This window comes from Mustela nivalis (genome assembly GCF_964662115.1).
Source record: "Mustela nivalis genome assembly, chromosome: 11".
Lineage (NCBI taxonomy): Eukaryota > Metazoa > Chordata > Mammalia > Carnivora > Mustelidae > Mustela > Mustela nivalis.
In genome coordinates, this window is record NC_139030.1 from 101,120,947 (window position 1) to 101,133,676 (window position 12,730).

At 36.4% G+C, this 12,730-nt stretch overlaps 1 protein-coding gene across 7 annotated transcripts in view; it reads left to right on the forward strand.

Annotated features, from left to right (window-relative positions):
* C2CD6 (C2 calcium dependent domain containing 6) overlaps positions 1–12,730 on the forward strand; it is a 109,801-nt gene that overhangs the window by 35,786 nt on the left and 61,285 nt on the right. For all 7 annotated transcript variants that reach the window (XM_082691190.1, XM_082691186.1, XM_082691187.1 and 4 more), the window contains 2 exons: positions 2,624–2,729; positions 12,213–12,279. In XM_082691190.1, the coding sequence (XP_082547316.1) occupies positions 2,624–2,729; positions 12,213–12,279 (173 nt within the window). The remainder of the gene's footprint in view (positions 1–2,623; positions 2,730–12,212; positions 12,280–12,730) is intronic.

Below are 12,730 nucleotides of genomic sequence, written 5' to 3' on the forward strand. Positions count from 1 at the left end.
GATAATGAGACCAGTGTATATACTGAATAACTTCTAAAACTGTTTATAGCTTAAATAAACATAAGACTGATGCCTAGATATTTATGATTCAGGTTAAGAAATACAACATTGGGATACCTGGGTGGCTCGGTTGCTTAAGCTTCTGACTTGTTTTGGCTCAAGTCGTCATTTTAAAGTCGTGAGATTGAGCTTTGCAAGGGGCTCCATGCTCAGCATGGAGTCTGCTTGAGATTCTCTCTCCCTGCCTCTCTCCCTCTGCCCCTTCACTCACTTGTACACTCTCTACCTCAAATAAACAGCAAAATCTTTTTTTAAAAAATGAAAGAAATACAATATTGCTATATTGGAGTCCTAGCTATAGCAGTCACACAATGAAAATAAATAAAAGGCATCCACATTGGCAAGGAAGTTCAACTATCACTAGTTGCAGATGACATGATACTTTATATAGAAAATCCAAAAGATTCCACCTAAAATTGTTAGGACTGCTACATGAATTGAGTAAAGTTGCAGGAGGCAAAAATCAATATACAGAAATCTGTTACATTCCATGCATCAATAATGAAACAGCAGAAAGACACATCAAGGAATCAATCCCATTTATAATTGCACCAGAAACCATGAGATACTTAGGAATAAACCTAACCAACGAGGTAAAAAAACCTGTACCTGTTTTCAAACTATAAAACACTGATGAAAGAATATGAAGATGAAACAAAAAAATGGAAAAATACTCCATGCTCATGGATCAGAAGAATGAACATTGTTAAAATATCTATGCTACCCAAAGCAATCTACACATTTATTGCAATCCCTATAAAATACTAAAAGCATTTTTCACAGAGCTAGAACAAACAACCCTCAAATTTGTAAGGAACCACAAAAGACCCCAAATAGCCAAAACAACCTTCAAAAAGAAAAGTAAAGCTGGGAGCATCACAATTCTAGACTTGAAGTTATCTTGTAAAGTTGTAGTGATCAAGGCAGTATGGTACTAGCACAAAAACAGATACTTAGATTAATGGAAAAATGAACCTACAATTAAATGGACAATTAATCTTCAACAAAGCAGGAAAGAATATCCAATGGAAAAAAGATAGTCTCTTCAATAAATAGTGTGGGAAAATTGGACAGCAACATGCAAAAGAGTGAACTTGAATCATTTTCTTAAAACTGTACCCAAAAATAAATTTAAAATGGTTTAGAAACCTAAATGTAAGACAGGAACCCATTAAAAAAATCCTAGAGGAGAACAGAGGCAGTAACCTCTATTACATTTGTCATACCACCTTCTTACTAGATATATCTCCTGATGCAAGGGAAACAAAAGCAAAAATAAACAATTGGGACTTCATCAAAATAAAAAATTTCTGTGTAGTGGAGGAAACAGTCAGCCAAACTACAAGGCCATGTACTGAATGGGAGAAGATATTTACAAAGGACATATATCTGATAAAGTGTTAGTATCCAAAAGTCTACAAAGAACTCATCAAATGCCACACCCCAAAACCAAATAATCCAGTTAGGAAATGGGCAGAAGACATGAATTAGATACTCTTCTAAAGAAGACATACAGATGGCTAACAGACACATGGAAAAATGCTCAACATCACTCATCATCAGGGAAATACAAATCCAAAGCTACAATGAAATATCACCTCCATTTGTCAGAATGCCTAAATTTAACAACACAAGAAACAATAGGTGTTGGCAAGGATGTGGAATAAAGGCGAATTTATTCCCCTTTACTAACAACAGCTTACACCGTTGGTGGGAATGCAAACTGGTAAGCCATCTTGGAAAACTGTATGGAGTTCCCTCAAAAAGTTAAAAGTAGAACTATGCTATGATCCAGCAGTTGCACTACTAGGTATTTACCCAAAGATTACAAAAATAATAATTCAAAGGGATACATGCACCTCACTGTTTATAGCAGCATTAGTAACAATAGAAATTATGGAAAGAGCCCAAAAGTCCACTGACTGATGAATGGATAAAGAAATCTTGCCTTTTGCAACAACATGGATGGAGCTAGAGTAAGCAAAATAAGTCAGTCAGAGAAAGACAAATACCATATGATCTTACTCATATGTGGAATTTAAGAAGTGATCATGGAGGATTAAAGAGAGACAAAACAAGAAACATCTTAACTATAAAGAAAAAACTGATGGTTAGCAGAAGGGAGCTGGGGGGGAGGGTTAAATAGGTGATGGGAATTAAGGAGCACACCTGTTGCGATGAGCACTGGGTGTTGTATGGAAGTGTTGAACCACTTAACCGTACTAAACCACTAAACTGAAACTCTTATTACACTGTATCTTAACTGCAATTTAAATATCTTTTTTTTAAAAAAAGAAAGAAATAGAACATCATCAATAGCAAAAATGTGTTTTGTATGCCCTCGTGAGATTCCATCTTCTCCCCAACCCATCCTTAGGTAACTACAGCCCTGACTTCTGTTGTAACTATTCCTTTTCCTTTTGTATTCTTAAACAAAATATTGCTGGTTTGCCTCTCTAAGAAAAATTTTGTAAGTGGATCATACTGAATGTATCCTCTTGTGAATCATACCATATATGTTCTTCTGTCACATTTTAAATGTATAACTCATTTATTTCTTTAGGCTGGAAAAAATGAAAAAAGAATACAGAAATCTGAACACATGGATAGAAAAAGCTAACTATTTAGAAGGAGTTCTTAACCCAAAAATGGCCCATCAAGAACTTAAGGTAATTAACATAATACATTCTCTACATATAACTTCTAATACTTTTTATTTTAAAAAGATTGTGATAATTAAAAGTGATAAGATATTGCTTATTCTTAACATATAAAATGCTATTCATGGCTCATGTACTTTACTATTTTGGTAATGTGACATTAGATAAATATTGACTAATAATTTGTAAGATTTTTGAACAGCTTTGTTAAGATGTAATTCACCTATTCAAAGTATATAATTCAGGGGCACCTGCGTGGTTCAGTGGGTTAAAGCCTCTGCCTTCAGCTTGGGTCATGATCTCTGGGTCCTGGGATCGAACCCTGCATTGGGCTCTCTGTTTGGCAGGGAGCCTGCCTCCCCGCCTCTCTCTCTGCCTGCCTCTCTGCCTGCTTGTGATCTCTGTCTGTCAAATAAGTAAATAAAATCTTAAGAAAAAACCCAAAGTATACAATTCAGTGGCCCTTACTATATTCATAGAGATGTATGTTGATTGCTATGATCAATTTTCAGATATTCTCATTACCCACAAAAGAAACTCCACGCTCCTTAACCAAACCTCCCAGACACCCAGTTCTCTAGACAATAATCAGTCAACTTTGTTTCTATAGATTTGCTTATTCTAAACATTTCATTTGAGTGAAATGATACGATATATGGTTCTTTTGTGACTTGCTTCTTTCACTTAGCATTGTGTTCTCAGGGATCACCCCCATTGTACCCTGGGTCAACACTTTGTTTCTTTTTACTGCCAAATAATATTCCACTATATGGATATGTACCACATTTTGTTTATCCTCATTAGTTGCTGGACATTTGAGTTGTTCAACTTTTTAGCTCTCATGAATAATGCTGTTGCGAACATTCCCGTGCAGGTTTTATGTGAGCATACATTTGTAATTCTCTTGGGTCTATACTGAGGATGAGGATTGTTGGATAATATAGTAGTTTCCTCTTTAACTTTTTCAGGAACTACCAAACTGCTTTCTATAGTGGCTGCACAGTTTTATATCTAACTAGCAATGTATGAAGCTTCCATATCTTCTCCAAAACTTGTTATTTTCCTTTTTTGTTTGTTTCAGTTATAGAACTCTTAGTGGGTTTGAAATGTTATCTCATTGTGGTTTTGATTTGCATTTGCCTGATAACCAATAATGTGAACATCTTTTCATGTGTTTACTGACCTTTTGTATATCTTCTTTGGATAAATGTTTATTGAAATCCTCTGTTGATTTTAAATTGGTTTTTTTTATTGTTCAGTTATAAGAGTTCTTTGTATTTGGAGTACTAGACCTTTATCAGATATATAAGTAAGGTTTAATATTTAGAAATACAGTCTGACCTTTACATTTTGACCTGGCAATAGGGATTCATAGGAGTTTCAGTGAATTAATAAAAATATTACTAAGATCATAGCCTTGAAATGGTAGTCACAGCATACTGATATATTAATGTTTTTCAATGCCTCATTATAGTTTGGCATAGTGTTATTACCTTAGGATAAGTTAATTAGCACTTATATAGAATTAATATTTTAGGGAAAATTTGAGGGGCTCTTCATTCATTAAAGGAACTATAGACTTCTGGTTCTTTTCTTTTTTCTAATTTTTAAAATTAACATATAATGTATTATTAGCCCCAGGGATATAGGTCTGTGAATCGTCAGGCTTACACACTTCACAGCACTCACCATAGCACATACCCTCTCCAATGTCCATAACCCAACCACCCTCTCCCTACCCTCCTTCCCCTGGCAACCCTCAGTTTCTTTTGTGAGATTAAGAGTCTCTTATGGTTTGTCTCCCTCCTGATCCCATCTTGTTTCATTTTTTCCTCCCCTACCCCCCAAAACCCCCACTCTGCCTCTCAAATTCCTCATATCAGGGAGATCATATGATAATCGTCTTTCTCTGATTGACTTATTTTGCTCAGCATAATACCCTCTAGTTCCATCCACGTCATTGTAAATGGCAAGATTCCATTTCTTTTGATGGCTGCGTAGTATTCCATTGTGTGTGTGTGTGTGTGTGTGTGTGTGTGTGTATACACACACACACCACATCTTCTTTATCCATTCATCTGTTGATGGACATCTAGGTTCTTTCCATAGTTTGGCTATTGTGGACAATGCTGCTATAAACATTCGAGTGCACATGCCCCTTCGGATCACTACATTTGTATCTTTAGGGTAAATATCCTGTAGTGCGATTGCTGGGTCATAGGGTAGCTATATTTTCAACTTTTTGAGGAACCTCCATGCTGTTTTCCAGAATGGCTGCACAAGCTTGCATTCCCACCATCAGTGTGGGAGGGTCCCCTTTCTCTGCATCCTTGTCAACATCTGTTGTTTTCTGACTTGTTAATTTTAGCCATTCTGACTGGTGTGAGGTGGTATCTCGTTGTGGTTTTAATTTGTATTTCCCTGATGCCAAGTGATATAGAGAACTTTTAGTGTGTCTTTTGGCCATCTGGATGTCTTCTTTGCAGAAATGTCTGTTCATGTCCTCTGTCCATTTCTTGATTGGATTATTTGTTTTTGGGGTGTTGAGTTTGATATGTTCTTTATGGATTTTGGATACTAGCCCTTTATCTGATATGTCATTTGCAAATATCTTCTCTCATTCTGTCAGTTGTCTTTTGGTTTTGTTCACTGTTTCCTTTGATGTGCAAAAGCTTTTGATTTTGATGAAGTCCCAATAGTTCATTTTTGCCCTTGCTTCCCTTGCCTTTGGTGATGTTTCTAGAAAGAAGTTGTTGTGGCCGAAGTCAAAGAAGTTGTTGCCTGTGTTCCCCTCAAGATTTTGATGGATTCCTGTATCACATTGAGGTCCTTCATCCATTTTGAGTCTATTTTCATGTGTGTTGTAAGGAAATTGTCCAGTTTCATTTTTCTGCATGTGGTTGTCCAATTTTCCCAACACCATTTATTGAAGAGGCTGTCTTTTTCCCATTGGACATTCTTTCCTGCTTTGTCAAAGATTAGTTTACCATAGAGTTGAGGGTCTATTTCTGGGCTCTCTATTCTATCCCACTGATCTATGTATCTATTTTTGTGCCAGTACCATACTGTCTTGAAGATTACAGCTTTGTAATTGAGCGTGAGGTCTGGAATTGTGATGCCACCACCTTTGGCTTTCTTTTTCAACATTCCTCTACCTATTGGAGGTCTTTTCTGGTTGCATATAAATTTTAGGATTATTTGTTCCATTTCTCTGGAAAAAAATGGATGGCATTATGATAGAGATTGCATTAAATGTGTAGATTGCTTTAGGTAGCATAGACATTTTCACAATATTTGTTCTTCCAATCCATGAGCATGGAACATTTTTCTATTTCTTTGTGTCTTCTGCAGTTTCTTTCATGAGTACTTTATAGTTTTTTGAGTACAGATTGTTTGCCTCTTTGGTTAGGTTTATTCCTAGGTATCTTTTATGGTTTTTGGTGCAATTGTAAATGGGATCAACTCCTTAATTTCTCTTTCTTCTGTCTTGTTGGTGTATAGAAATTCAACTGATTTCTCTGCATTGATTTTATATCCTGATACTTTACTGAATTCCTGTACAAGTTTTAGCAGATTTGGAGTGGAGTCTTTTGGGTTTTCCACATATAGTATCATATCATCTGCAAAGAGTAAGAATTTTACTTCTTCTTTGCCAATTTGGATGCCTTTAATTTCTTTTTGTTGTCTGATTGCTGAGGCTAGGATTTCTAGTACTATGTTGAATAGTAGTGGTGATAGTGGACATCCCTGCCATGTTCCTGGCCTTAGCAGAAAAGCTCTCAGTTTTTCTCCATTGAGGATGATATTTGTTGTGGGTTTTTCATAGATGGCTTTGATAATATTGAAGTATATGCCCTCTATCCCTTTGAACAGTTTTGATCAGGAAGGGATGCTGTACTTTGTCAAATGCCTTTTCAGCATCTATTGAGAGTATCATATGGTTATTGTTCTTTCTTTTATTAATGTATTGTATCACAGTGATTAATTTGGGGATGTTGAACCCACCTTGCAGCCCAGGAATAAATCCCATTTGGTCATGGTGAATAATCCCTTTAATGTACTGTTGGATCCTATTGGCTAGTATTTTGGTGAGAATTTTCACATCTGTGTTCATCAAGGATATTGGTCTGTAATTCTTTTTTTTTTTTTTTTTTTTTTTTGATGGGGTCTTTGTTTGGTCTTGGGATCAAGGTAATGCTGGCCTTGTAAAATGAGTTTGGAAGTTTTCCTTCCATTTCTATTTTTTGAAACAATTTCAGGAGAATAGGTATTAATTCTCCTCTAAATGTTTGATAGAATTCCCCTGGGAAGCCGTCTGGCTCTGGGCTCTTGTTTGTGGGGAGATTTTTGATGACTGCTTCAGTGTCCTTACTGGTTATGGGTCTGTTCAGGTTTTCTGCTTCTTCCTGCTTCAGTTTTGGTAGTGTATACATCTCTAGGAATGCATCCATTTCTTCCTGATTGTCAAATTTGCTGGCGTAAGTTGCTCATAATATGTTCTTATAATTGTTTGTATTTCTTTGGTGTTAGTTGTTTTCTCTCCTCTTTCATTCATGATTTTATTTATTTTGGTCCTTTCTGTTTTCTTTTTGATAAGTCTGGCCAGGGGTTTATCAATCTTATTAATTCTTTCAGAGAACCAGCTACTAGTTTTGTTGATTTGTTCTACTTTTTTTTTTTTTTTTAATTTCTGCTCTGATCTTTATTATTTATCTTCTCCTGCTGGGTTTAGGCTTTCTTTGCCGTCCTTTCTCCAACTCCTTTAGGTGTAGGGTTAGGTTATGTATTTGAGACCTTTCTTGTTTCTTGAGAAAGGCTTGTATCGCTATATATTTTCCTCTCAGGACTGCCTTTGCTGTGTCCCATAGATTTTGAACAGTTGTGTTTTCATTTTCATTTGTTTCTACGAATTTTTTCAATTCTTCTTTAATTTCCTGATTGACCCATTCATTCTTTAGAAGGATGCTCTTTAGTCTCCATGTATTTGGGTTCTTTCCAATTTTTCTCTGGTGATTGAGTTCTAGCTTCAGAGTATTTTGGTCTGAAAATACGCAGGGAATGATCCCAATCTTTTGGTACTGGCTGAGACCTGATTTGTGACCCAGGATGTGATCTATTCTGGAGAATGTTCCATGTGCACTAGAGAAGAATGTGTATTCTGTTGCTTTGGGATGGAGTGTTCTGAATATATCTGTGATGTGCATCTGGTCCAGTGTGTCATTTAAGGCCTTTCTTTCCTTGTTGATCTTTTGCTTAGATGATCTGTCCATTTCAGTGAGCGGGGTGTTAAAGTCCCCTGCTATTATTGTATTATTGTCAATGTGTTTCTTTGGTTTTGTTATTAATTGGTTTATATAGTGGACTGCTCCCATGTTAGGGGCATAGGTATTTAAAATTGTTAGATCTTCTTGTTGGACAGATCCTTTGCATACGATATAGTGTCCTTCTTCATCTCTTATTATAGTCTTTGGCTGAAAATCTAATTGATCTGATATAAGGATTGCCAACCCAGCTTTCTTTTGATGTCCATTAGCATGGTAAATTGTTTTCCACCCCCTCACTTTAAATCTGGAGTGTCTTTGGGTCTAAAATGAGTTTCATATAGACAGCATATTGATGATTTGTTCTTTTGTTGTTTTCTTTTTTATCCATTCTGATACCCTGTGTCTTTTGATTGGGGCATTTAGCCCATTTACATTCAGGGTAACTATTGAGAGATATTTAGTGCCATTATATTGTCTGTAAGGTGACTGTTACTGTATATTGTGTCTGTTTCTTTCTGGTGTATTCTTTTTAGGCTCTCTCTTTGCTTAGAGGACCCCTTTCAATATTTCATGTAGGGCTGGTTTGGTGTTTACAAATTCTTTTCATTTTTGTTTGTCCTGGAAGCTTTTTATCTCTCCTTCTATTTTCAGTGATATCCTAACTGAATATAGTATTCTTGGCTGCATATTTTTCTCATTTAGTGCTCTGAATATATCATGCCAGTTCTGTCTGGCCTGCCAGGTCTCTGTGTAGATCTGCTGCCAGTCTAATATTTTTACCATTGTATGTTACAGACTTCTTGTCCCAGGCTTCTTTCAGGATTTTCTCTTTGTCATTAAGAGTTGTAAGTTTTACTATTAGATGACGGGATGTGGACCTATTTTTATTGATTTTGATAGGAGTTCTCTGTACCTCCTGGATTTTGATGCTTGTTCCCTTTGCCATATTAGAGAAATTCTCTACAATAATTTGCTCCAATATACCTTCTGCCCCCCCCTTTCTTCTTCTTCTGGAATCCCAATTACTCTAATATTGTTTCATCTTATGGTATCACTTATCTCTCAAATTCTCCTCTCATGGCCCAGTAGTTGTAGTCTTTCTTTTGCTCAACTTCTTTACTCTCTGTCATTTTTTAAAAATCACTAATTCTATCTTCTGCTTTATTTATCCTAGCAGTAAGAGCCTCCATTTTTGTATTGCACCTTATTAATAGCTTTTTTGATTCCAGCTTGGTTAGATTTTTGTTCTTTTATGTCTCCAGAAAGGGATTTTATTTCTCCAGACAGGTTTTCTCTAATATCTTCCATGCCTTTTTCGAGCCCCGCTAGCACCTTGAGAATCATCATTCTGAAATCTAGATCTGACATATTACCAATGTCCATATTGATTGGGTCCCTAGCCTTCGGTACTATCTTTTTGTGTGTGGTGAGTTTTTCTGCCTTTTCTGTTGTTTTATCCAGATAAGAATATATGAACAAGAGAATAAAATACTAAAAGGGTGCCCAGAACCCCAGAAAAATGTACGCTAACCAAATCAGAAGAGATCCCAAATTGTGGGGAAAAGAAAGGGGATAAAAATAAGTTTAAAAAAAAAATTTTAAAAGGTATGTGCACACACATTATAAAAAATTATATATATATATAAAATAATAATTAGATAGATAGATAGATAGATAGACAGACTGGTGAATAGAGCAGAGCCACTCACTTGATTTTGGGTGTATTTTGATCTCTTAGAAGAAACTACCTCCCTGCAATATGTGCTGTCCACAGCACTGGGTGTGGTGCATGAACAGTGAATTCTGGAACACTGAAAATAAATTTAAAAAATAAAAAAAATTTTTTTAAAAAGGAAACTACCTCCCAAAATTTTAAAGAAAGAAAAACTTATCTATATATATATATATATATATATATACAAAAATAAGGGTAAACATGATGAAGGGATGGAATATGACTATAAAGATGAAAATTTTTTTTAAAAGAATCCTAAAGGAGGAATTGATAAGTTGTTTGGAAAAAGAAAGAAGAAGAAAAAGGGGGGGGGCGGTTAGAGAATGTGCTCAGGCTGGAGACTAGAACAAAGCCCTGTGCTAAAGTTAGGGTATATGTTAATCTATTGGAAGAAATTGTATCCCAAATTTTTTTCAAAGAAAAAACCCTATATGTATACAAAAAATAAAGTTAGACACAATGAAGGATAAAATATGACTTTAATAATGAAGATTCAAAAAGATTTTTTTTAGAAAGGTACTGTTAAGATAAAGTAGTTAAAAAAACATTAAAGAGGAAAGAGGAAAAAAATTAGAATAAGAGAAAAATAAAATTTAAAAAACTAATTAACTTTACTAGACTAAAGAATCATGGGGAGAAAGCCATGAATTCCATATTTTGCTTTCCCCTTCTCTGGATTTCCATTGTTCTGCTTGATCAGTGAGCTTAGTCTTGGCTGGTTGTTCTTGTTGATCTTCTGGGGGAGGGGCCTGTTGTAGTGATTCTCAAATATCCTTGCCCAAGGTGGAATTGCACTGCTCTTGCCAAGGGCCAGGGTAAGTAATCTGCTTGAGTTCGCTTTCAGGAGCTTTGTTTCCTGAACGCTTTCTGTAGAGCTCTGAAGGTTGGGAATGAAAATGGCAGCCTCCCAATCTCTAGCCTGGAGGAGCCAAGAGCTCATGGCCCCATTCCTCAGTGCACCCTCAGAGGAAATGCTCAATCATTCCTGTCTCCCTGGTCTCCAGCTGCGCTCTGAGCTCACCCAGCCTGTGACCAAGCATTTCTGTCTCTGGCACACGGCCCCATTTGGAGTCTCTAAGCCAGCAGATTCCTGCTGCTCTGCTTTTCCAGTGGATGAAGGTGGGTCTCCCTGGATCTGCCACTTGTGGGGTCCCTGCTCAAAGAGCAGTGGTCTGACTGTGGTGTGGATTACAGTTTAAGGTAATCCCAGGCTGAGAGCTCACTCCTCGGCTCTGCCTCTGTAGCCGGCTTCTTGCAAGCTCTGCTACTATCAGAAATCCCTGATCCTTCTGTGACCCTGCAGGAGCTGAGACCACCTGTCTCCACAAGGGATCCACCCCTGCTTAGCCTCTGGAGTGATGTCCCTCAGTGGAGCAGACTTCTAAAAGTTCAGATTTTGTACTCCATTGCTCCACCACTTGCTGGGACCTGGCCCCTCCCCACCACGGTCTGTCTTCCCATAGCTTTGGATTTTATTTATTTATTTATTTTTTGAGACTCAGTTTGTTGAATGTTTATTATGTACCCAGGCACTGTTTCCAAAAAGTATTTTAGTTATCAAGAGAATGAGGTAGGCACTATTATTTTCATTTTATTAACACAGGAACTATTGCATCGAAGTTAAAAGAGTGGCCTAGGTTTAAAAATGGAGAGCAAGGATTCTAAGCCAGGCCTTTCTGATTCCAGTCATCCATCTCTCCATCTGTCCATCCATCCAGAAAGCCAGCCAAACATCCATCCATCCATCCAGTACTTATTTATGATTCTTAAACTGAGGTGCATTTAGAAAGCAGCAATTGGAAAAATGTAGTTAGTAGCCCAGGATAAATAATAGCTCATCTTCTTAGAGTGTTGATTTTACTTGATAGTTTGGGGAGAAGGAGAGGGTAACACATCCTCCACATGTCCTATCTTTCAGAAAGTGGTTGATTTTCTGTTTCTAGAATTGCTGCTCTTCTTTTCTTCAGTCCCCTTTTGGGTTTGTAGGTGTTTGGAATGGTTTGATAACAATGTAGATGTCATCTTAGTCTGCTACTCTTCGGACATCTTGACTCCTATTTTTGGTTCTTATTAAAAGATCAGTATTTTGTAAGAGTCAATGATCACTCTACCTTATAATTCCTCTTGGAATTTTTTTAAAGATCCACATCAGTTTGTAACTCATAATGGTTTCCAATAAAAAAAGTAATCTGTTTTCTGGGGGTATCCTCTTTTATCTCTTGAAGTTATAATATTATGTCATTTATCTCATAATCTTTTTCTCTGATATATTTGTCACTCAAATACCCTATCAGTTCTTGGATAGCTAGCTTCTCCCTGAAACATTAACTCCTTTCCAGGATATACTTCTCTTTAAAATAGTGCTGTTTGGATGGTTTTCCTCATAAACCCATATTCTTCTGTAAATTCTAAAGTACATAATAAAAGAAGCTATAAAGGCAGATTGACTCTCTAAACATTTCTCCAATATCTTTTTTTTTTTCTTGTTTCTAGGAAACTGATACTGAGAAGTTACTAAAAAGCCTACGTGAAGCAGAGTCTGAAGTTTTTGAAGCATTGGGTTAAGAAACTATTCACATTTGTGTTTATTATTAAGATAATTAAAAAGAGGATAGTTGTATCACAAAAAGAAAATTAGTAATTCACTTTAAGTGGATTTCATTTTTTGTTTGAAATAAATATGCTTCTCATAGTTTTAGTATGTACTATTTATTTTGTTACACTCCAAAGAAAATACATTGACCCAATTAGGAGCTGTTTGTTTTTTTTTTAAGATTTTATTTATATGAGACACAGCATGTGTGTGAGCAGGGGAGGGCAGAGAAAGAGGGAGAGAAGCTCAAGCAGACTTTGTATTGAGTTTGGAGCCCAATGTGGGTGTTGATCTCACAACCCTGAGATCATGACTTGAGCCAAAACCAAGAGTTGGATGCTTAACCAGCTAAACCACCCAGGCACCCAAGAGTGTTTGTTTTTCTTTTTTAAAATTCTCCTTTCCTCATTTAAGGACA